General features: G+C 49.4%; 13 protein-coding genes across 13 annotated transcripts; 8 read left to right on the top strand and 5 right to left on the bottom strand.

Annotated features, from left to right (window-relative positions):
• Positions 1 to 166: 166 nt before the first annotated feature.
• On the top strand, positions 167 to 670 carry Bathy10g02040 (predicted protein; the record flags this gene model as incomplete). The annotated part of the gene is made up of 1 exon (XM_007510779.1): positions 167 to 670. The coding sequence occupies one exon, from the start codon at positions 167 to 169 to the stop codon at positions 668 to 670; it is 504 nt and encodes a 167-aa protein (XP_007510841.1).
• A 286-nt stretch (positions 671 to 956) lies between these two features.
• Positions 957 to 1,706, top strand: Bathy10g02030 (unknown protein; the record flags this gene model as incomplete). Its single annotated transcript, XM_007510579.1, has 1 exon — positions 957 to 1,706. One exon carries the CDS (start codon positions 957 to 959, stop codon positions 1,704 to 1,706), a length of 750 nt encoding a protein of 249 aa, XP_007510641.1.
• Positions 1,707 to 1,876: 170 nt separating this feature from the next.
• On the top strand, positions 1,877 to 3,001 carry Bathy10g02020 (DUF250 domain membrane protein; the record flags this gene model as incomplete). Its single annotated transcript, XM_007510645.1, has 1 exon — positions 1,877 to 3,001. The coding sequence occupies one exon, from the start codon at positions 1,877 to 1,879 to the stop codon at positions 2,999 to 3,001; it is 1,125 nt and encodes a 374-aa protein (XP_007510707.1).
• Positions 3,002 to 3,077: 76 nt separating this feature from the next.
• On the bottom strand, positions 3,078 to 4,238 carry Bathy10g02010 (predicted protein; the record flags this gene model as incomplete). The annotated part of the gene is made up of 1 exon (XM_007510415.1): positions 3,078 to 4,238. One exon carries the CDS (start codon positions 4,236 to 4,238, stop codon positions 3,078 to 3,080), a length of 1,161 nt encoding a protein of 386 aa, XP_007510477.1.
• A 323-nt stretch (positions 4,239 to 4,561) lies between these two features.
• Bathy10g02000 (predicted protein) lies at positions 4,562 to 5,734 on the top strand (the record flags this gene model as incomplete). The annotated part of the gene is made up of 1 exon (XM_007510765.1): positions 4,562 to 5,734. One exon carries the CDS (start codon positions 4,562 to 4,564, stop codon positions 5,732 to 5,734), a length of 1,173 nt encoding a protein of 390 aa, XP_007510827.1.
• A 98-nt stretch (positions 5,735 to 5,832) lies between these two features.
• On the bottom strand, positions 5,833 to 6,699 carry Bathy10g01990 (predicted protein; the record flags this gene model as incomplete). Its single annotated transcript, XM_007510498.1, has 1 exon — positions 5,833 to 6,699. The coding sequence occupies one exon, from the start codon at positions 6,697 to 6,699 to the stop codon at positions 5,833 to 5,835; it is 867 nt and encodes a 288-aa protein (XP_007510560.1).
• A 307-nt stretch (positions 6,700 to 7,006) lies between these two features.
• Bathy10g01980 (predicted protein) lies at positions 7,007 to 8,938 on the top strand (the record flags this gene model as incomplete). Its single annotated transcript, XM_007510502.1, has 1 exon — positions 7,007 to 8,938. One exon carries the CDS (start codon positions 7,007 to 7,009, stop codon positions 8,936 to 8,938), a length of 1,932 nt encoding a protein of 643 aa, XP_007510564.1.
• A 208-nt stretch (positions 8,939 to 9,146) lies between these two features.
• Bathy10g01970 (40S ribosomal protein S9) lies at positions 9,147 to 10,047 on the bottom strand (the record flags this gene model as incomplete). The annotated part of the gene is made up of 2 exons (XM_007510798.1): positions 9,147 to 9,704; positions 9,859 to 10,047. The coding sequence occupies 2 exons, from the start codon at positions 10,045 to 10,047 to the stop codon at positions 9,147 to 9,149; spliced, it is 747 nt and encodes a 248-aa protein (XP_007510860.1).
• A 317-nt stretch (positions 10,048 to 10,364) lies between these two features.
• Bathy10g01960 (unknown protein) lies at positions 10,365 to 12,182 on the top strand (the record flags this gene model as incomplete). The annotated part of the gene is made up of 1 exon (XM_007510773.1): positions 10,365 to 12,182. One exon carries the CDS (start codon positions 10,365 to 10,367, stop codon positions 12,180 to 12,182), a length of 1,818 nt encoding a protein of 605 aa, XP_007510835.1.
• Positions 12,183 to 12,802: 620 nt separating this feature from the next.
• On the top strand, positions 12,803 to 14,959 carry Bathy10g01950 (predicted protein; the record flags this gene model as incomplete). The annotated part of the gene is made up of 1 exon (XM_007510399.1): positions 12,803 to 14,959. The coding sequence occupies one exon, from the start codon at positions 12,803 to 12,805 to the stop codon at positions 14,957 to 14,959; it is 2,157 nt and encodes a 718-aa protein (XP_007510461.1).
• Positions 14,960 to 15,025: 66 nt separating this feature from the next.
• Positions 15,026 to 17,701, bottom strand: Bathy10g01940 (molybdenum cofactor sulfurase; the record flags this gene model as incomplete). Its single annotated transcript, XM_007510650.1, has 1 exon — positions 15,026 to 17,701. One exon carries the CDS (start codon positions 17,699 to 17,701, stop codon positions 15,026 to 15,028), a length of 2,676 nt encoding a protein of 891 aa, XP_007510712.1.
• A 226-nt stretch (positions 17,702 to 17,927) lies between these two features.
• Bathy10g01930 (co-chaperone HscB) lies at positions 17,928 to 18,749 on the top strand (the record flags this gene model as incomplete). Its single annotated transcript, XM_007510803.1, has 1 exon — positions 17,928 to 18,749. The coding sequence occupies one exon, from the start codon at positions 17,928 to 17,930 to the stop codon at positions 18,747 to 18,749; it is 822 nt and encodes a 273-aa protein (XP_007510865.1).
• A 67-nt stretch (positions 18,750 to 18,816) lies between these two features.
• Bathy10g01920 (unknown protein) lies at positions 18,817 to 21,564 on the bottom strand (the record flags this gene model as incomplete). Its single annotated transcript, XM_007510526.1, has 1 exon — positions 18,817 to 21,564. The coding sequence occupies one exon, from the start codon at positions 21,562 to 21,564 to the stop codon at positions 18,817 to 18,819; it is 2,748 nt and encodes a 915-aa protein (XP_007510588.1).
• Positions 21,565 to 21,660: the final 96 nt, after the last annotated feature.

Here is a 21,660-nt window from a genome sequence, read left to right as displayed (position 1 = left end):
CGACGAACGGTTCGAGTATACGAACGAGACGAGTGGTTCGCGTTCGCTTTGTTTCGCGATATAAATGAGATATAAATTCGCATGTGTCACATGTGTCAAAAATAACTCAACTCCCCCCCCTGGGGAATAAAAAACATTCAAAGAACACACGTTTGCGTCAGAGAATATGTCGTCGCAAAAACAATCCTACCCGCGCGTGGGCGTTGGCGTCGTCTTATTCTGCGTACAAACTGGCGAAATACTCGTCGGGAAACGAAAAGGGTCTCACGGTTCCGGCCAGTGGGCGTTACCCGGCGGCGCGTTGGAGTGGAAAGAAACGTCCTCGTCGTGCGCGAAACGAGAACTGCGCGAGGAAACCGGGATAGATTTAAACGAGGTTTGGCACGAGGAAGTGCACGACTCCCTCGACGACGCCTCAGAAATCGGCGACGACAAGTGTTCTTTCCACACCTGCGAATCCATCATCGACGACAACAATCACTGGATAACACTCTTTCGCGTTTTCTTCGTCAACGAGAAAGACGTGAAAGGGAAAGAGAAAACGATGGAACCGAACAAATGCGAGGGGTGGATTTGGCGACGTCCGGAGGACATTCAAGAGCCGATGTTTACGCCGCTCAGGAAACTGTTACGGAGCGGGAAGTTGCTAAAACTCTTCTCGATGATATGATACAACTGTACCACTTCTTAGATGATAAACAACGCGCATAAACATCATCCATATCAAAGGCAAATACCCAAACGTTTTTCGGGAAAAAAGCAGAGACAAATTTCAAAATGTTTTCTCGTCATTTTGAAAGCTCCATAAAGCTCTTTACCCCGCTTGTACTCCTCTGCGAAAGCGCCTAAAACTGCTCCTCAAAAGAGAGAGAGAGAGAGAGAGCGTTTATCCTGTCTCTCTTTCTCGTCGTCTGAATCGTCCGTGATATACTACTTTACATATAAAACATTACAAAATGCCGAAAGAAAAGAAAATCATCGGGACCGGAGTGAAGCAAAAAGCGCTCACCGCGGAGGAGAAGAAACGGAAAGAGGAGAAAGAAAAGCGCGAAAAAGAGCGAGAACGGAAAGAACGGAAAGCCCGCGACGCGGTGGATCGAACGTTTGGCTTGAAGAACAAGAACGTGAGCTCGAAAGTTCAAACGCAAATCGCTCGAAATGTCGCCCAGGCGCCGAGTCATCTGACGCCCGAGGCGAGACGAGCGCAAGCGGAAGCGAGAGCGAGGGAGAAGAAGAAAACGAAAGAAGCGGAGATGCAAGCGAAGCGCGAGTTGGACGTGCTGATGGGAGTTATCAGCGACGTTTCTCTGAAGAGAGAGGACGAAGAGGAGGACGAGGAGGAGCCGAAATCGAAGCAAGAGTTGGACGCGCGCGAGGAAGAGAAGCGAAGAAAAATCGAAGAGAAGCAAAGACTGTTGAAAGAGTTGGAGAGGAAGCAGGCGGAGATGCAACGACAAGAAATCATGTCGTCGTCCGGGGTGAAACTGAAACCAGGCGACGAAGGGTACGACCCTTACGAGGATTACCCGGACGAAAATATCCTAGGTGGAGGCTTCGAGGACGAGGAGGAAAGAGAACGTCTGTTTAAGCGTTTAACGAAGGCGGTTTGCGGCATCGGAAAGAAAGGCGAGGTCCGCGACGCCGTCGGCGAGATTCTAAAAACCATCGAAGACGACGACGAGGAGGACAACGACAACGACGCGTGAGAAGGAGTATCATGAGAGAGAATGCGTATTTAGACGTAGAAGTATAGAGATAGCAATGATCATCGAGCGTATCATCAATTCATCGTAAACGCACACGACCCACGACCAACAAGTCCAAGAAGGAAAAAGCGCCACTTTCCACCACCCATCCAAACATCCTCCAAACATATATGGGTCGCGCGTTCTTCTCCATGACCTCCAACAACAACAACACCAAACCAATCCTCGATCATAACGGGGAAAAGCTCAAAGATGACGGCACGAGTACCGGTGTACGCAACGCCTCCTCGTTCTCCGATATCGTCCATAACATATCCACTTCGAAACAATTTCCCCAACTGAAAGCTCTCTTCTTCGTCACCACGTGGGCGATAGCCTCGTCGTCTTTGATTTTCCTGAACAAACACCTGATGTCCGAGGCAGACTTCCACTACCCGATGATTTTGTGCAGCATGGGAGTGGTCGCGTCGTGGACGATATCGGTCGGTTTGATTTCCTTGGGAATTTCGACTGTCTCGACGAAGAAAGGACAGACGCAAATAACCGCGAGATGGTACGCCACGCATATTTTACCGATTGGGATGTTCGCGGCGTTGAGTTTAGGATTTGGGAATTACGTGTACTTATATTTGTCCGTGTCGTTTATTCAGATGTTGAAAGCGTGCGTGCCGGCGGTGACGTTGTTCGTGATGTTTTGCGCCGGGTTGGAACGGTTGGACGCGAAGGTTTTGCTCGGGGTGGCGGTGTTGACGATTGGAACGACGTTGAGCGCGTACGGGGAAATTGACTTTAAATGGATTGGAGTGGTGATGATGGTTACGAGTGAGTTTTGCGAGGCGATTAGAATGGCGGTGCTGCAATATCTGTTGGGGAATTTGAAGTTCGAATTGATCGAAGGATTGTATTGGTTCTCTCCGGCGAGTTTGGCGTGTTTGTTTATCGGGATCATGTGGTTAGAGATGCCGGCATTTGTGCGTGAAAATGGTGTTGGGAAAATTATGGAGTCGCCAAGTTTGTATATCTGCGCCGCGTTGCTTGGTTTTTTGGTGAACTATTTGACGTTAGGCGTGATTAAATCAACCAGCGGCTTGACGTTCAAAGTTTTAGGCCAGGCGAAGAACACGGCGGTGATATTGATTTCCGTGATGGTGTTCGGGTCGCAAGTAACGAGTTTACAAATCGTTGGATATACGATTAGCATGGCTGGCTTTTACGTCTACCAAATGGCCAAGATGGAACAACAAAAAGCGCTGGAGAGTGCAAACTTGGAGATGAGAAGCTCGAGCGAGCAATAGCGCGAAATGTGTTGTAATTTTTAATATTAGAGTGTACGTGTTGGTATATATAGAAAGGAAAGAATTCAGATTAATTTTAACCTCTATTCGGTGCGCCTTGCGCCCCCTGGCGTCTTTGCATTTCCTGTTGTTGCGCTTGCTGCTGCGCCAACAGCAACTCGTAGTTCTTATTTTCCGCGATGCTCGCGCCTTTGCTGATTATTTTATCAACCAACCCGTACTCGATGGCTTTCTCCGGCGTGAAATACTTTGTTCGACTCATGTCTTTCGCAATCGTTTCCTTATCTTTCCCAGTAAACGCTTGCATGAAACCAAAGTAATAGTTCTCGCACACGTCGACTTCGTTCGCTCTGACTTGCACGTCCGTGGACGTGTTAAACATTCTATTCAACCTGGGCGGCGCCGTCGCAATCTGCGCGTTTGGCAATGCCCATCGGCACCCCTTATCCCCCGCCGCTAAAATTAACGCCGCGTTCCCGTACGTCTTCCCTACCGCAACCGTGTGAATCTTCGGCTTGATATATCGCATAGTATCGATAATCGCGTACGCCTCGTTGTCCACGCCAACGACTTCGTCTCGACCATCCTTATCCTTTCCCATCGACCCCGCGCTATGAATGTACAAATACGCCGGCTTCTCCGCTTGTTCGTACCCTAAATATAACAACTCCGCAACCACCAACTCCGTCACCGCTGGCACCAAGGACATACCAATGTAACAAATTCTCGCGTTTAACAACAAACTGGGCAAATCCGGCGGCGCCACGGCGCCGGCGGGCGCCATCCCTCCCGCCATCATCGTCGCCCCGGACATATTCCCACTCTCCGGAGGATTCGCGTCCGATGGAAACTGATCGCGATAGCTCATCCTCGCCGAAATCGTATCCGTCGAAACCAAGCTTTTCGCTTGCGCGTTTCTCGTTTGCTCCGGCGTCAACCCGAACAAACGAATTTGGCTCTCCGTCAACCCTTTCAAGGATGCTTTTCGTTCCATGTCCGCCTGTTTTACCGCGGCGGCTTTTTCCGGCGTCCAGAGTTCATCGTGTCCAAAGTTTAATAACCCGGACGCTTTAATACTGCTCCTCTCGTTCGTCTGTCGTTTATTTCTTCTGTTGTTTCTTCTGTTCTCGTTCCTCGCGACGGCACATCTCCTCGTAAAATTTGCCCCAATCGTCCTCCTCGAGGAAATCGACGTCTCCCCGGCGCTCAAATCGTTGCTCAAAAAAGCCGTGCGCATTCTTCAACAACAAGTTCTTTCGTATACTAAATCTCCTCCTCTTTTCGAAGATGAACGATACTCAATTCGCGAAAGCACAAAAACGTTCTTTTCGCGAGTACTTTTTTCCGTTCAAAAGTGCGCTCTCACCTTCGCAACGATACGCGCGAGAAAGAAGAGCGTTTTTACGCGTAATAAGTCGACTGTGTAGATTCGGTTGAAGAAAATTTTGCTTCTTTTTTATGAAGCCTTTGGACGAGGCGGAGAGGAGGTCAAATTTTTTTTTTTTGAAGAGACGAAAAAAGTTCAAAATCTGATGAAAAACGACAGAACCAACGCCTCCCATGGCGACACCATCATCATCATCGTCCGGAAGGGCCGCTTTGTTGTGTACTCCTAATAAAAAAAAAGAAACCAAATCTCGAAACGCTTTGGGAAAACCACCCAAAAGCATTTATCATCCCGGAAGGAGAAGGCGTTTTTTGACGTCGTCGAGGAGGATCGGTGTTGGTTTTTCTTCTTCCTCGGGAGACGAGGACGACGAAAACGTGAGAACTTCATCGTCGTCGTCGTCGTCGTTCGTGAAGTTGACGTGTCCGATATGCACGCGAAGAGTTTTAGAGGAGAGGGCTAAAGACGTGTGCTGCGGGAAAACGTGGACGATTGAACGAAAGAACGCGTACGAGTACACAGATTTAGAGATTTCGAGAAACGCGAACTCGTTTCGAGAGGCAAAGCTAAGCGGAACGTCTCTGTTCGAAACGCCGATTGTGAGCAACGCCTACGAAAGGGGCTGGCGAGATTCCTTCGCCTGGGCTGGGTTTCCCGGGAAGGAGAAGGAGTTTGACGTCGCGATGCGGTTCGTCAGAGAGAATACTAATCAAAGACAACAACAAAATCAAAAGCAGCAACTTGGAGAAGTCGTTTTAGATGTTTCGTGCGGATCTGGTTTGTTCGCGAGAAAGTTTGTCGATTCGAAGGCGTTCGTGAGAGTCGTCGCGAGCGACTTTTCGGAGAACATGTTGATAGAAGCGAGTCAGTTTGCGCGAGAGGAAAACATTGATGCAAACGTGATCACGTTTGTACGCGCGGATGTTGGACGCTTACCTTTTGAGACGGGTAGCGTAGATGTTGTGCACGCCGGTGCAGCTCTGCATTGCTGGCCTTCGCCGACGCAAGCCGTGGCTGAAATTTCGAGAGTATTGAAACCGGGCGGCACTTTCGTAGCCTCTACGTTTCTCGATCCGAGCGCGAACTTGAACAACGACGATTTGACGAAACCGTTTTCGGATTTCTTCAGGGACGCTAAATTAGGTACCGGAGGCGCGTTTAATCGGTTTTGGACGGAACAAGAGCTCAAAGATTTATGCCAAATGGTTGGCTTGGAAGACTTCAAACGCGAACGCGAGCGACAATACATTCTCTTCGCCGTGAAAAAGAACTCGGTGAGGTGCGAAGACGACGACGAAGTCGAGGAGTGTGATATCGTTTTATCCATGGACGAGAAAGGGCAATAAAGCTTCATAGTGCACGTATAATAGTAATACTCAACGCAACGCTGTAAATTATTTTTATTATGTATTTGTGGGTTACCACCAAAACTCTACTACGTTTATTACTTCGTTTTACGCTTCGACGACGTGTTCTTGTAACTCTTCATGTAAAAGTTACCGAACAAAACCAACATGTTCGCCATGACGAACATTTGCGAATACGGTAAAATCTTCAAGCACTTCGTGTACAACAAAACGTAAACCGCGTGGCAAAACACCACCATGAACTGTAACAATTGAAGTTGCGTGATGTACCTCTTCCACGGCACCGCTACGCCCATCAACGCCATGGCGTAATACGAATACATCACCACGTGAATGAACGAGTTGCACAAAGCGCCAAAGTACATGTCCACGCACGGCGCCTGGTTAATCGTCCAGCACACCATCCACCACGCCCACACCAACAGCACGTGATGATACACGTGCAAAAACGACACTTGCTTTTCTTTCTTTCTCAAAATCATCCACACCGTATCCAACAACTCCAAATACTTGTTGTTGTAATGCAACCAAACCCCCAACGCGACGCCGAACGTTCGCGTATCGTTCCATCGACACGTTTCCCCCCAAACCTTGAAATTATTCGTCTTGATTTCACTCACGAACAAATAACACACGTACACGTTAAATAACGTCTGATACACGTTATACACCAACATCAACGCTTTCGGATTAAACGGCTCGGCGCGCTTTCGCATGATTTTCGGGCCAACGAAAACCATCGTCAAATACAACAAAGACGCAATCAACGGCGCTTCAAACGATAACCCATCGATCCATTTCAACGCGGATATTTTCGTCCCGTTTCTGTTCAAACTCGCATTATGAGTCGTCCTTAACACGTACGAGTAAAGCTGGTGAAAATACACGCCAAAGCATGCCAACGCGATGAAGACGCCCGTTTTCGTCGTCGAATCTTTTCCCATTTTATTCTGTCGTTTTACCCAAAAGTGTTCTCAAATGGAGTGATTGATGCGTGTTAAATATAATAAATAAGGGCTCGTTTTCCGTACGTTTGCGCTCGTTTAAGCGAATGCCTTCTCTTTCGTGTCGCGCGTTGGTCGAAATCGCTCCTCTTTCCGAGCTTTTGTTCTCGTCAAAAGTCCTCCTCAGTAAAGAGTTTTGATGAGAGTTTTGAGAGAAAAATTCTGGCGACGAGACTTCCCCAAAAGAGGAGTTTTGGATAAAGAAAATATCTATCCCCAGAAATACTTTTCATTAAAAGCAAAGACGATGACGACGACGACGACGATGCGGTCGGTGCCGTTAGGGTTACCACCTGGCGTGACTCAGGGAAACGTTCAACAGCAGCGGCGCCTTTGTTCTTCTTTTGGAAGAAGAAGAAGAAGAACATCTTTTCATCATCCAAAGAAGCGTATCTCCTTTTCGATTGGAGCGACGACGGAGACGACGGAGACATCATCATTTTCTTCGTCGAAGACAGAAGAAGAGGCGTGGAATGAAGACGATATCGATAACATCGCGTTCGTGGATTTAGCGAAGGAAGAATCGACGGCCATCTCGAACAAATCCGGCGCCGGGGCAACCATGGCGGCACCGGACTGGATGACGCAATTGAACAGACTGTGGGGAGGCGCGAGTGAGATTCCAGTCGCGGATGCCAAGTTGGACGACATCACCGGATTATTAGGTGGTGGTCTGTTTCAACCGTTGTTTAAGTGGATGAAAGAGGCGGGACCGGTGTATTTGTTGCCAACTGGGCCGATTACTTCGTACGTGGTTATTAGCGACCCGGCGTGCGTGAAGCACGTATTGTTTAACTACGGATCGAAGTATATTAAAGGGACGATTGCCGAAGCTGGGGAGTTTTTGTTCGGAAAAGGCGTCGCGTTGCAAGAGTTAGAACCTTGGAAGATGCGAAGGAAAGCAGTGGCGCCAGCTTTGCACAGGGCATACGTGGAAGCGATGGTCGATCGGACGTTTGGGCAGTGTGCGAATAAAATGGTGGAGACGATGGAAAAGACAAACGGGGGGAAGAGCATTAACATTGAGAGCAAATTTTCGCAAGCCGCGTTAGATATTATTGGCATTTCCGTGTTCAACTATGATTTTAACGCGTTGGAGACAGCGGCGCCGGTGATTCAGGCGACGTATACGGCGTTGAAAGAAGTGGAAACGAGGTCGATGGATTTGTTGCCGACGTGGCGATTGCCGGAGGAGTTTTTGAGAGCGGTATCACCAAGACAAAAAGCGGCGCAAGACGCCGTGGTGATTATTAGAGATGTCACGACACGGTTAGTGGAAGAGTGTAAGAAGATGGTCGAGGAAGAGGAAAAAGTGGGCGGCGCCGAGGCGTGGGCGAGAGATTACTTGAACGAGAGCAATCCGAGCGTCTTGAGATATTTGATCGCAGCGAGAGAGGAAGTGTCTTCGACACAATTGAGAGACGATTTGTTGTCGTTGTTAGTGGCTGGACACGAAACTACCGCGAGCGTTTTGACTTGGGGTACGTACGAGTTGTTGAAACCGGAAAACGCGGAACAGTTGCGAATTTTGAGGCAAGAGTTGGACGAAGTTTTAGGAACGAAACCGTATCCGGATTTCAACGACTTGATGAAGATGCCATATTTAGAGAGATGTTTCCACGAAGCCATGCGATTATATCCACAACCGCCGGTGTACACTCGACGCGCGGTGGTTGAGGATGAGTTGCCGTTGAACGGGTTAACCATCCCAAGAAACCAGGACATTTTGGTCTCCATTTTTAACTTGCACCGAGACCCGAAGAATTGGGGCGAGAGTTCGTTAGAGTTTGAACCGATGCGTTTTGGCCCATTAAACCGAGGTCAACCGAGCGAGTTAAACACGGAGTACAGGTATGTTCCCTTCAGTGCTGGACCGAGAAGATGCCCGGGCGATAAGTTTGCGGTTTTGGAAGGCGTGGCGATTTGGGCCACCATGTTACGACGACTCGATTTGTCGTTGGTGGAAGGTCACAAGGTTGAAATGACGTCCGGAGCGACTATTCATACTCGAAACGGGTTGTTATGCGACGTAACCGTGCGGGAAATGCGAACGGTAAACGATGATGATAAGATGGATTGGGATGGTTTAAGACCGACGAAGACGAAACCGGGCGACGAGAAGTACTGGTTGCCCGAGAGAGCAGCAGCCGGTGGAGGTAAATGCCCGGTTCCGCACTAAAATACTAGAATGATATTGTAAAGAGAAGCGCACACATTGTTTATACACTGTATGGTACCTGGTACCTCGAGAAGGTATATTATTATCCGATACGAAGCGATACGATTGTTCTTTTTATTACAAGCTCTCAATTCCTCGTACATTTTTCTTCTAAAAGTTTCTATGAAATTTTAATGTGTGTTCTCTCTCTGTTCTCTCATCCTCTAGTTTATTCCTCTTCCTCCTCTTCGTCGTCACCGCCACCCGCGGCAGCCGCTTTTTGCGCCATGCGTCGTCTCTTCACGCGGCCCGGTCTGCCACCACCCAACGGTGAGTTCAACGCAAAGTCGATGTGCTTTTGTGTCTCGACGCGAACCAAAAACGACGGCACGTTGACGATTTGCTTACCAACTCTGATGTGTCTTTGTTTGATCAAGATACGGGCGTGGTGCACCGACTTGGCCAAACCGAGCTTAAATACCAAAGTTTGCAATCTTCTCTCCAAGAACTCCTCCGCGTTCAACGCCAACACGTAATCCAAAGATTCCTTATCCGCTTCTAACAAACCGTACGTTCGCATTCTCTTCAAAATAGCGTTACCTTCGAAGATTCTCTTAGGATCGTCTTCGTCCAAGGTGAGCAAAACTCTCGCAGCGTTGCGCAATTTGTTCAACGCAAACTGGACTCTCCATAACTCTCTCTTGTTACGGAGGCCGTATTCACCGACAGTCTTCAACTCGGCGTCGAGACGGACTTTTTCGAAAGGACGTCTCGGCTTGGAGAAAGTCTTCGAGTCTGTGAAAGAAGTAAAAAAGGTTGAGGAGAAGAGAGGTGAGTGAAACGATGATGATGATAAAACGATGCGATGACGATACTAATAACGACGACAACGCGGCAAGCGATCCTCACGAAATCGAGATGCTCGAACGGTCGATTCGTACGCAAAGAGAGACAAAAGCGCCGTTCGAGCTCAGATGCTTCCTCCAATCGCCCCTCCCACCCACAAAAGCCCTCAAGCGTAAAATGAGAATCGACCAACGCGCGCGCAAAAGCCACTCGCGCTCGACGCAAACGAGATAAAGGAAGACGCAACGCGCTCGATCGAACGCAGAAACATTCAAACCGAGCATTTCCGTTTCTTTTCATCCAACATCTCGTTCGCATCGCGGTTTTTCTCGCGCGTTTGCCCACTTTCTCACGCCCTCAAATCAATTCGAGAGAGGCGAAAGAGAGACCCAAAAGCGCGCAACCAAAACAAAATCGTTCTCGACGATCAAAGACCCATCGCGAACGTTCTTCGCCTCGTTCGACGCGACGCTCAAAAAGTACGAAATACGAGAACTCTTTACTCACAGTTTCTGAAAACCTTTGCGGACGGCATCGTTTATTACGTCGTGTGTATATTTACGCGCACAATGAGGAAGAGAGATGTGTTTTTTGTCTCAAGATGGCTTCTTCGTGTTTTTTTGGTTTTTTTGTTGCGCCCAAAACGCTTCATTTTTGGAAAAAAGAAAAAAGAAACCAAACGCACATGCAAAATTTACGTCTGGCGGAAGAGCTCGCGCGGCGCGTGGAAGAGGAGGAAGAGGAGGAGGAAAAGACCGCGAAGAAAAAAGAGAGACGACTGGAATCGCGCGTCCTCGAACCGCTTCTCGAGACGTACGAGAAGCGAGAGACGTCGCAGTTTTTTTTGACCAACTTTAGTAAAAGCGGTGTCGGTCAAAGCAAAGGAGGCGACGAGGAGGAGGAGGAGCGAAAAGACGACGTAAACGATGACGATGAAAGAGGAGAAGAAAAAGATGATGACGACGACGACGATAAAAAGATGCGGCGGTTGTTTGCGCACGGCGTGAGTGATGCGCACGAGTACGCGCTGCAGAGCACGGTGGAGGAAGAAGAAGAAAAGGAGGAGAAGGAGACGAAGGAGGAAACCTTTGAGGACGACGAAGACGCTAATAATAGAAGCAAAACGGACGAAGATATCATCTCGATCGTTTGGTTCAAGGAAGAAGAAAAGGGCGAGGAGGAGAACAGCGTCGTCGCGAAAATTGTGCACGAAAGATTTAAGGAGTACGTGACGGTTCACGACCCGTATCTCCGCGACGACGGGCTTTTACTCTCTTACGTTGACTTGGAGAACGAGAAGCGAGTGGACGCGTACGCGTTCGATCGAGCGGATGGTTTTGGGACGTTTCGTAAGACGAGAGTGATTTTCTTTACGGTTGAGCGTAAAGAAAATGGGAGTGATAGCGAGAATTTAGAAAGAGAAGATGGAAGAGAAGATGATGATGATGATGGGGAGATATCGTTTACGATTCGAAAAATTGAAGAGACGTTTCGAAACTGCGGCATAGAAGAGGAAGACGGCGGTTACGGACGAGACATGCGCATTGAACGGGCAACTTTCGATTCGAGAACAAATGCTGCCGTGTTTGAATTTCTTCCGAAGGGCACGTCTCTGTTTGGTGAAACAAAAACGTGGCGGAAGAACGAAAAGAAGGAGGACGATTGTACGAACCCGGGCGCTACCGTTAAAGAAGGACAAAGCGAAGAAGAGAATGAAAAAGAAGAAGTAAACGAGGACGAAGAAACAACGGAGTTTATTCGAAAAAGACTTCCATTTTGTGTGTCATCGTTCGAAGAATTTGGCGAGCGCGCCAACCGCGAAGCGTATTCGTCCGCTCGAAAAGCGCTCGGAGATTTTTTTAGCAGCAACGCGATCTCGAAGAAACGTAAAAACAGAAAGTGCGATACGGTTGTACAAAAACCCAGCGTAAGCGAAAGCGGCGTTACAACCGAGGAAATATTAGATGATAAGTCGCGACAAGAAGATAATAACGAAAAGGAGGAAATGTTTACTGAACTCGAACAGGAGGCGCTCCGACTCGAGCTCGAAACCGCTTCCCGACGCGTCGCGGAGAACTCCCGCGCCGTCCTCGCTCAAATCGACTCCAACAAGAAGCACTTCCAACGCCACGTGCTCAAAGAACGCGCGGAATCTGCGCTCAGATCCATGCAAAAAGCGAAACTGTTGTTTGAAAAAACCAAAGTGGAAGAAGAAGCGCAGAGAGAAGAAGATCTCACCTCGAAAACGTCCGCGACGCTCGAAAACGGTGGAACTGGTTCGCAACAGCTCGCCGACCTCTCCGCGGCTTTTCGTCAAGCGCGCGTAAATTTTATCGCGCGTCAGCGTCGGTACGATCGCGCGAGAGCACTTTTCTCGAGCAACGGCGGTTCAAAGAAGGAAACCACCTTCTGTCGTTGAGGTCACATGCGAAAAGTGTCCTCCGAGATGTGTGTTTCGAAAGGAAGCCAGGCGCTGCTCTCTGGCGCGCAAAAGCACTTAATTGAAATCACTTTCAAACTCCGAAAACGAAACTCCGACGATTCATCACACACACCACAAAGAGGCCACACGCTTCGAAAAAGTAAGGAACGAAATATTCTCCTCAGACAGAAGTACGGAGTCAAAGGCACAAAAGCACCCGCACATCTCTGCGTGCGTGTGTTGTTGTGTGTCTCATCATCTCCGTTGCCTCTTGCCTCTCTCTCTTCACATTTCTCTCACGCAAACGCGAGAGGAACAGCGAGAACGAAGCCTTTCGGGAGAGCGAGGGATAAAAGCAAAACGAGCGGCACACTCGGTGGCGGAGTTCCGCACTCGACGAAAGAGGAATAATTGATTTTCCCGGGGACGGAATATCCGATTTGGGGAAGCGAGAAAGGGAGACCGACGACGAGCTCTTATCTGCGAGTATGGCACGATTTGGATTCCCCCCGTCGTCTTTATCTTTCTCGTCTGCGTCGAATTCGTCGTCGTCTGCGTCGTCCGCGGTCGCCGGGAGGAGCACGAGTCCGAGAGAGCGACACCTTTCCTCGAAGAAGATGAGTGTTGGTTTTACGCACGCGACGAATAAGGTGAGCGGTGGCGACGCGGGAATGAGCGGGAATACGAATGGCCCCGGCGGAAACGAGTCTGCGACGAATACGAACGCGAATATGATGACGATGATGAGTACTCCGTCGAAGCCGCAGCATCCGCATTCGCCTCGAGCGAACGACCTGCAACAGAGAAGACTCCGACGGAAATTACGCGCGCGTCTGTTTTTGAAAGTGTTTCTCGTTGTAGCGTTCTTACACTTCTTCGGTCGAACGGCGTACCATTTTCTGTACTTTGTGAAGATTGGATACTTGCGATACATCAAGTTCCCGTTGAGAGACCAGAGGCCGATACCGTGCGGGAACGATACGCCACCACCGACGGAACAGTTGGCGGATTTGTTCGAGAGGAGGAAGGCGTACGAGGAAAGTAGGAAGAGTTTAGGCGTGAAGATGAAAGACGCGGTGGTTTTTGGGAATAAGGCGAGCGGGTCGCCGAAACACTTACAACAACAACACGCGCAGATCAAGAAGAGGCACGTGAAGAAAAATAGCAGAGGTAGTGGTAGTAGGAACGCGTACGCGAAGACGAGTGGACGCAGAAGATTGTTCGAAACAGAGGAGGTGTACGGCAAGAGAGAAGACGAAGTGGAAGAAGCAGAAGCAGAAGAGGAAGAAATTGCCCACGATGATAGTAAACGAACGGGATTTGGAGTAGAAAGATTTGAAGCAGAGCGCGACTCGAAAGAGGAATCCGGAGTGTCGGAAGACGCGTACTTAGAGCTCGGTGAAGATAACTATCCGTCCGAAGTGCTCTCAAAAGAGCAAGGAGAAGATGATGAAGATGATGACGAAGAAAGGGTTGGAAGAAAAAGCGACGCGCCGCGCCGAGCGGGATCGAATTTCGCATCTCGCTTCTTCGGCGGTTTAGGACAGCGATCATCATCACCGGCACCACTCGACGGTGATAGCATCAGTCGAGAAGTCATCGAAGTGGCTTCAAAACGTGCCACCCAGCGAATCATCGAAGACCCGGGATCAGAACCTCCAGCTCCACTCGTTAGCAACGGGGAAGAAGGTGATTTTCATTTGCTAGAAGACGAGGAAGAATCAGAAGGAGAAGAAGTAGTCGAACAACAAGACAGTGAAGAAGAATCTGTGGACGAATCAGCAATCTCGGAGGAGGAAGACGCGGGAGAGGAAAGAAAGTTTGCGAGCACATCCTACGCGAGTGCAGACGCAAGTGCACGCGATGACACCGACGAAGACTTCTCGTATGACGACCCCAAATCGCAACTCGAAGCGGCCGAACGTAAAGCGAACCTTTTGGAAGAGGTTGCCCTCGAAGCAAAAAAACGAGTCGACGAGGTGAAGGAAAAGACCAAACGCCGTGGCGCCGGATTTGCCATACTGTGCATCTGCGACGCGCACACGGCTGATATTTGCGCAGCTTCCGTTGCGAATAAACGAGCGTATGCGAAAATACACGAGTATGATTTGATTTTTGTCACGGAAACTTTAGATACGACTCGACCGATGGCGTGGAGTAAAATCTTAGCCGTACAAAGGTACCTGCCGCGATACAAATGGCTGTTATTTTTGGACATCGACACGCTCATTATGAACCCGGACATACGCTTAGAAGATATCGCGGACGATAATTACGACCAAGTTATCGGTGCCGATCACAATGGCATAAACTCGGGCGTCTGGTTTGTCAAGAACACGCGATGGATGCGATGGTTCCTCACCGAGTTGTGGGCGCAAGAAGATTTAGTCCGAGGAAATTACGTCTTCCATTACGAACAACGCGCTTTCCATCATTTGTTCCAAACTGAAGTCTGGTCAAATAATGTTGGCACGAGTAAAAAACCATACGAGGGCGCCGAGGACGTTCGCAAACGCTCGAAAGTTGTCAACCAGTGCGTCTTCAACAGTTTATTGCCGTGGTACGTCAATGGCGATTTTGTCGTGCATTTTGCCGGCATGAAAGGTGTCGCGCAGTGCTATTTATTCTGGCAATATTACGAGAAGGCGAAAAATGATTTACCACCGGTAGGACCACACGAAATCGTCGGCGCGCGATTGACGGAAGAAATGTTAGAAGGCGGCCCGAGATATGAGTTCAAAAGGTGCTTATCGTTTCCCACGTTGTTTTGGTAAATCTATTGAAAACGTTCTACGGTAGCTTTTACGACATAATTTATTTTCTATTTGTAATTGCAATATCTATGTAAGCGGCGCGCTATAATTTGAATGAACAGAATGAATCTCGTCACCAACGGCGATTGTGTTACTCATGAACCCTTCTTCTTGACCGTTCGGCAAAACGTCGAACGATACGCCGAATGTGTTTGCCGCTTTGCGCATGATAATCTCCCACGTTTTCTCGTCGCGTTTCCCGGTAGTTTGGTCGATGGCGACAGATTCGCAACGGTGGCAAAAACGTCCGTTTCCTAACGTAACCGTGTCACGTATTTTGATGCCTACATTTTCGTTCGAAATGGAAGTCGATATCCAAGTTTTCTCGAGCAAGAAAAGGTCGTTGTCATTGGAAGACGATTTTTTCTTGCTCTTCTTCTTTTCAACGTCCTCGTTCTCCTTTTCACTCACAATAATGTTTGCTCGAAAGCGAGAAATGTCACATCCTAAACTTTTCGCCGATCGTTCCGAGGCGATTAAAATCGGCGAAGTATTCGCAAACGTGCGCTTCGTCTCGTCTTTTAAAAGTGCGAGGCAACATTCAACGTTGAGAACTTTTGAGAACCACTCGTGCGCCGCGGGATCTCGAACCAGTCTCGCCTCTCGCGTGCTACCGCGAATGGAGACGGAAACGTTACCCTCTCGAGACAGATCAAATTCTTTTCCATCTTCGTTCAAATCTATCCGAAGCGTTTCCTTTATACCACTACACGTCAGAACCAAATACGTGAACGCGTAGCCGTTTACATCCTCTAAATCAATCGTTTCCACAGAAGGCGTGATGCGCACCATTTGCGGGTACGATTTTTGCGACAACGGTATCCCTGACTGTTTCTCAATGAGCACGTATTTCCGATCAAAAAGCAAGCCAGATGGGAGCAAGTACCATTTCTCTACACTAAATGGAGCGCATGACTTGATCGGGAACACGTTTATTTTCGAAATTGTAACGAGCGAGGAAGAAGATGATGAAGGCGATGAAGGCGTTTCCGGCGCTTCGTTTGCTCCTCTATCCGTCATTCGCGCGTGACACACAAACTCGCGCTCAATGGTTTCAATAATAGCCTTCGCGTCGCTCACTCGACTGGCATACCCGAACGATGCCCGAACGCACCCTAAAGGTTCCCCATCCGTATCGTCCACACCCATATCATCTCCGCACACTTTGCCTTTCGTTTCGTATAATTTTTTCACCCGATTTTCGATTTTCTTCTTCCGGATGCTTTCGCACGCGCCTGGGTTACAACAACACCCGGTACGAACGACTATATTTTGCGAAGCTAACGCGCGCTCTACTTTTGAGTATCCAACGTGTGTTCCGTCGTCGTTGAGTACGTTGAAAGCTACGGTAGATAAGGATACAATTTTCCGTCCGTCGTACGTCAATTTCTCGTACCGGTCGTCGTAATCGCTTTGATTCTTCAAATGTTCCGCTAAATGACGCCACTGTGATCCGTATATTTCCACGACTGGTTTACCATTCGCGTGTCGCAAGTTCCACAATCTACTCGCTAAGACTTCCCCGACATGACCGGCGTTGATGCGAATCATCTCGGATCCTCCAATCGATTGATACCACTCGAAGCATTTTGGCAACGCGGCTATTTGCTGAAACGGCAACGTACCTCGTTCCAAACCAGACGCGTTTTCCTTGGCGATGAAAAAGTTTGTCTTCGCATCGATCGCTTTCGCCGTTCCGCCTCCGAAATACTTACGGTTCATGTTCTCGTTCCTCTCGATCATTTCCATTGCTCTGTTGGAAACGAGCAAAAATCCAACACCAGTTGGGTACCCGAATATTTTATACGCCGAAGCGACGATAAAGTCGGGCCTCAACTCCTTCTCCATATCTTTCAACATCACTGGACGCATTGCCGCGGATTTAGACGCGTCTAATAACGTAAAGCATTCCGATCCTTCTCGACAAATCTCTTCCATTTTCCTCTTCACGCATGCCTCGCGAACGCCTTGCCCGTGGAAATTCGACTCGTCCGCGTACGCCAACAAATGTTTTCTACCGCGGGGGTTACTTTTGTTGCCCTTGAACCATTTCTTCTTCGTCTTTATTTTCGCGCCGCAATCGTTCACCTTCACCGACGTCCACTCCTCCTCTTCGTTCTCGACCAGCACGAACACGTCCCCGCCTCTGCTCCAAACTAAATTCCTCAACCCGACCACGCTCGTGTGATTATCCATCGCGTAACTCAACGCGTCTCGCTTCCCGACTGAAAAGAACGCGTCCCCGACTAACTGCACAGCATTCGTCGCCCCTCCGTTCACAAACACGCAGTGATATTCCCCAAACTCCGGCGCGTTGAAATGTTTCAGAACTAAACTTCTGCTTTCATGAATCGCTTTTTCTGCGATCGAGGCGGATGCGTTTTTGCTGTGCGGATTGCCCAAAACCATCGACTCTGTGTGTTCTCGAGTGCAGTTTTGAATCAAGCGAGAACTGACCGGAGGACACCCGTTGTAATCGCAATACATCATCCTCTTCGTCCCCGAGTTCTCTTTCGACGAGAGAGACGAAAACTCTTCTCCGACGAGTTTTTCAGAGCACGCCGCCGCGATGACGCCGTCCTCCTCGGTTTCCGACGTCGACGTCAACGCGTTGTTGAACCACCGCAGGTGTCGTTGTTTTCGAGCGGCGGCACTCTTTGAGGAAGACACGCACGCGCTGAAGAAGATAGGTAAAGAAGGCATCGCCTTCGTCGCTTCTTCTTTATCATCGCGCGCTTTTTTACCCCCTGTTGTTGCATCCAACATCGTGCGAATTTGCGCGTTCACTCTAAAGCGCAAAGCGTCTGATGATCCATTTCATTTCCCCGAAACAGTTACACAATGTGAAGCCAAAACGTCATTACATCCCGGACGAATATCGCGCGAAAACGCGAGAGAGACACTCGTAATAATGCTCTCGCATCGCGCGATGCGCAACGCGATGGTACTTTCGGCGAAACGCGCTTTCTTTTTTTCGAGCGAGAGAGAACTCTTTATTATTCGCGCGCTCACGGGGAGGCAAAGAGATTTCGTTTCCTCCTCGGCGTCCTCGTTTCCCCACGAACGAGCGGGGGCAAAGTTTGCGTGTTGGTCCTGTTTCACCGAACAACACTCCCAGGGGGGCAAAGAAGAAGACGACGGGGAAGAAGAGATTTCGTTCTTTTGCAAAAAATGCGCCGCGATTAAGCACCCAAACGCGTTTCACGAAGTCTCCCACTACAGACTCTTAAGCGTCCCGGAACGGTTTTCAGTCGATGTGAAACGAGTGGAACTTTCGATGAAAAATTTACAAAAAATACTCCATCCGGATAAGTTTTCGAGCGCGGGACAGATGAAGCGAGAGAAAGAGTACTCGGAAGAAATCAGCGCGAGAGTGAACGAAGCGTACGGGAAGTTACGGGATCCACTTTTACGGGCGAAGTATTTGTTCGGTTTGAAAACGGGAGCGGCGTACGACAGCACGGAGGAGAAGGAGACGAACGGAGGAGAGGAAGAAGCGAGAGAAGAGGTGCCGCCAGAGTTACTTTTTTTGGTCATGGAAGTTCGAGAGGCGATTGAGGAAGCGGACGAGGACGGGGAGGAGTTGATAAAGTTGAAAGAAGAGAACGAGGAGAGGATGGAAGAGGCGGAAAGGCAAGTGGGAGAGGCGTTGGACGATGAAGTGGAATTCGACGCGGAGAAAGCGAGGAAGGCGATTGTTGAGTTGACATATTTTGAGAAGATCCGGAAAGAGATCATAGAGAGATTGTGATGGAGATAGTTTACATACGTGTAGAATTATATAGATTTACATAGTTACCGCTGGAATAGTGCTTTTATCATTTATTCACCACGCGCTCGGCCAACGCGACGACGTCTTTCTTATCTGCTTTCAAATCCAATTTCAATCGAGTTCTCTCTTCGACTCTTCGAATTTGATTTTCTACTCCGGCAATCGCGGCGTTCATCTCCGTCCTTTTAGGGTACTCGTGCAGTAGTATAGCTTCTAATCTATTTTCGCCATCGTCGTTGTTGGTGAAGGTAGAGCGCGAGGAGACTTCATTTTCTGTAGTCGTTTGCGTCGTCGTCGAGATGCGTTGATTGGCGAGTTTCCTCAACTGCGCTCGATGGGCGGCTTCTAAAGCTTCGCACCTCCTGTCGATGATCTCCTTTGCAGATTCCGTGACTTGTCGCAATCGAGTTTTATTCACCTCTTTATCGGTTTCTAAGTCTAAAACTCTTTCGGAAATGTCGTTGACGAGATGTTCCACCGCCTCTCTCGTCGGGCGTTCTCGCATGGCAAATTGCACGCCATCGTGTAACGATTTCAAAACCTGCGAGTGTTCCGTCTGTCTCGACGCGATCTCGTTCGCGAGTTTCTCGACTTCGCTTCTCTTTTCGAAGGTTTTTGCGAGCGCTTCTAGGCGTCTGATTTTGGCAAATACGGAAGCGCTGTCGCCTTCGCCGTGCTCCGTCGTCGGCACCAACGTCGACGACGAGGACATTTCCATGCTACCACCACCACCTAAATACATTTCCATCGCCGAGGTGCTAGATTCTAAAAACATCGTTCGCGTCATCGCTTTAATCGTTTGCGCGTCTTTACCGGCAATCTTTCCATTTTCCAACCCAAACAACGCCTCGCAAATGCCTTCGATTTTCTCCACGTTTTCCAATCGAAGCGGTTCGATTTCCATTTGCGCGAAGGATTGCGCGCGTTCCGTGGCGGCAACAATCTCCTCTTTCACGCGTTTTTCTAACCGTTCGAGCTCTTTGCACACTTCCTCGTCTCTGCGCAAGCGTTCGGCGACGTCCCCACGGACGTCGTTAAAATCTAACGTTAACCTTTCCAGCTCTCTGTTGACGTGTTCAAGCGTCCCGAACGAAACGCGTCCGTTCTTTTCGCACTCTAAAACTCTCGCTTCCAAGCCGTCGCACCGTTTTTTGAACGCGACAACATCCGCTGCGTCGATGTTCCCAACCGATTGTTTCAATTCGTCTATGGTTCGTCTAAAAGCGCGCATTCGTTCTTCGCTTTCGTCGTGCATGCGTTTCGAGCAACTCGCCTCCCGTTGGCGCAACGCGTCCAACGCTTCGTCCACCGCGCGCAAAATAGTATCCTTTTGCGTCGAGATGTCTTCCTGTGCCGCTTCCGCTCTCGCAATGGCAATATCTACGGACCTGAACCCATCGTCTACTTTTCTTTGAAACTGTTGTTCGGCATCTCTGGCTACTTTTGAAACGTCCGAACACATCTCCGCGCACCGTCTCGCGTCCGCTGCGGCGTCGCTGGCTTTCATTTTGATCGCCGAAACGACCGTTTCGGACAACTCACTCGCGCGTTCTTGAACAAACTTTGCGATGACCACGTCGCAGACTTGACCGCACTCATCGACGACTTGACCTTTTACCGCTTCCGCGACGTCCTCCACCTCTTTCCTCGCGCTCTTCGCCGCGCGTTCAAATCGATCGCACTCGTCTCGAAATCTCAACTCCATCTCCTCCTCCAACGTCCTCAGCGTCTCCTTTTCATTTTCCACCGCCTCGTGCATTTCTCTCGTGCTCGCGTCCGCCACGTTCGCGCACGTTCGCGCAACTCTCTCCACGTGCGAACACGACTCCATCAATTTCCCTCTCGCTTTCTCTGCAAACATCTCCATCGCGTCTCGGTTTCGATCGCTTTCCGCCTTGGCTTCTCGGACTCGATCTTTGATCAACCCTTCCGCCTCGTCGCACGCTTGTAAACCAACTTTCAACGCCTGCATTTTTCTATCCACCTCGCGATTGAATTGTCCCACAATCTCCGCGAAGCTTTGCGTTTTCGTTCTCTCCACGTCCGCTTTCCGTGCCTCTTCCTCGGCTTTGCTCGCCGCCTTTCGACTCGCTTGAGCAAACTTCTCGCACTCTCTTCTCTCGCTTTCCACGCGAGTCATCTGCGCTGTCAAAACGTTCACGTCGTTCCGAATTTCATTCACATCGAAACCTCTCTCCATCATTTTCACGCATCTCTTTGCCTCGTCTTTCGCGACTCGCGACACGGCGACCGCGTCATCAACAGAACTCGCCACCGCGTTCAACGCTATTTCGTTCGCCTTGACGATAGCTTCCATCTGCGCCGACTTCGCCACGGTCGCTTTCATTTGGCTCGTTTCCGTCGTGACATTCAAAACGTGCTTCTCCAAACCACTCACGATTGTTTCGCACTCGTTTCGAAACGTCGCGTGTTCCTTCTCTAAACTCGACAGTCGTTCCATCAATCGCGCGTTTTCCTCTCGCTCGCACTCTACACCGTTGAGCAAGATTTGGCATCGTTTTTCCACGTCCCCTAATCGTTTTTCCGTCGCCTCTAACCTCGAGTCTCTGATTTCGTTCGCCGTATTTTCTCGTTCAGAGATGAGACCGAGGCGTAAAAACGCGCGTCTCACCGCCGAAGGGACCGAGGACCATTCTTTGGTGCCTTTTTCCACGTCCTCTTTTATCACGTTCGCGTTTCGGCTGAAGAAGCGAATTTTGTTGGTGTCGTTATTTTCTTTGATGATGTTGGTTTTGTTCGTCACTTTGCGCTTCTCAAAAGACGAGGAGGACATTTTAGGACACAACGCGTCCCCTCCTCGTCAGAGCTAAGACGTCGTAAAGCGCGCAGCGGCCGAGAGAGTGAGCTCCTCTAGTCCTTCTCCGCGCAA

This window comes from Bathycoccus prasinos, assembly GCF_002220235.1.
Source record: "Bathycoccus prasinos genomic : Chromosome_10".
Classification (NCBI taxonomy): domain Eukaryota; kingdom Viridiplantae; phylum Chlorophyta; class Mamiellophyceae; order Mamiellales; family Bathycoccaceae; genus Bathycoccus; species Bathycoccus prasinos.
This window is presented reverse-complemented; position numbering and strand designations above follow the sequence as displayed.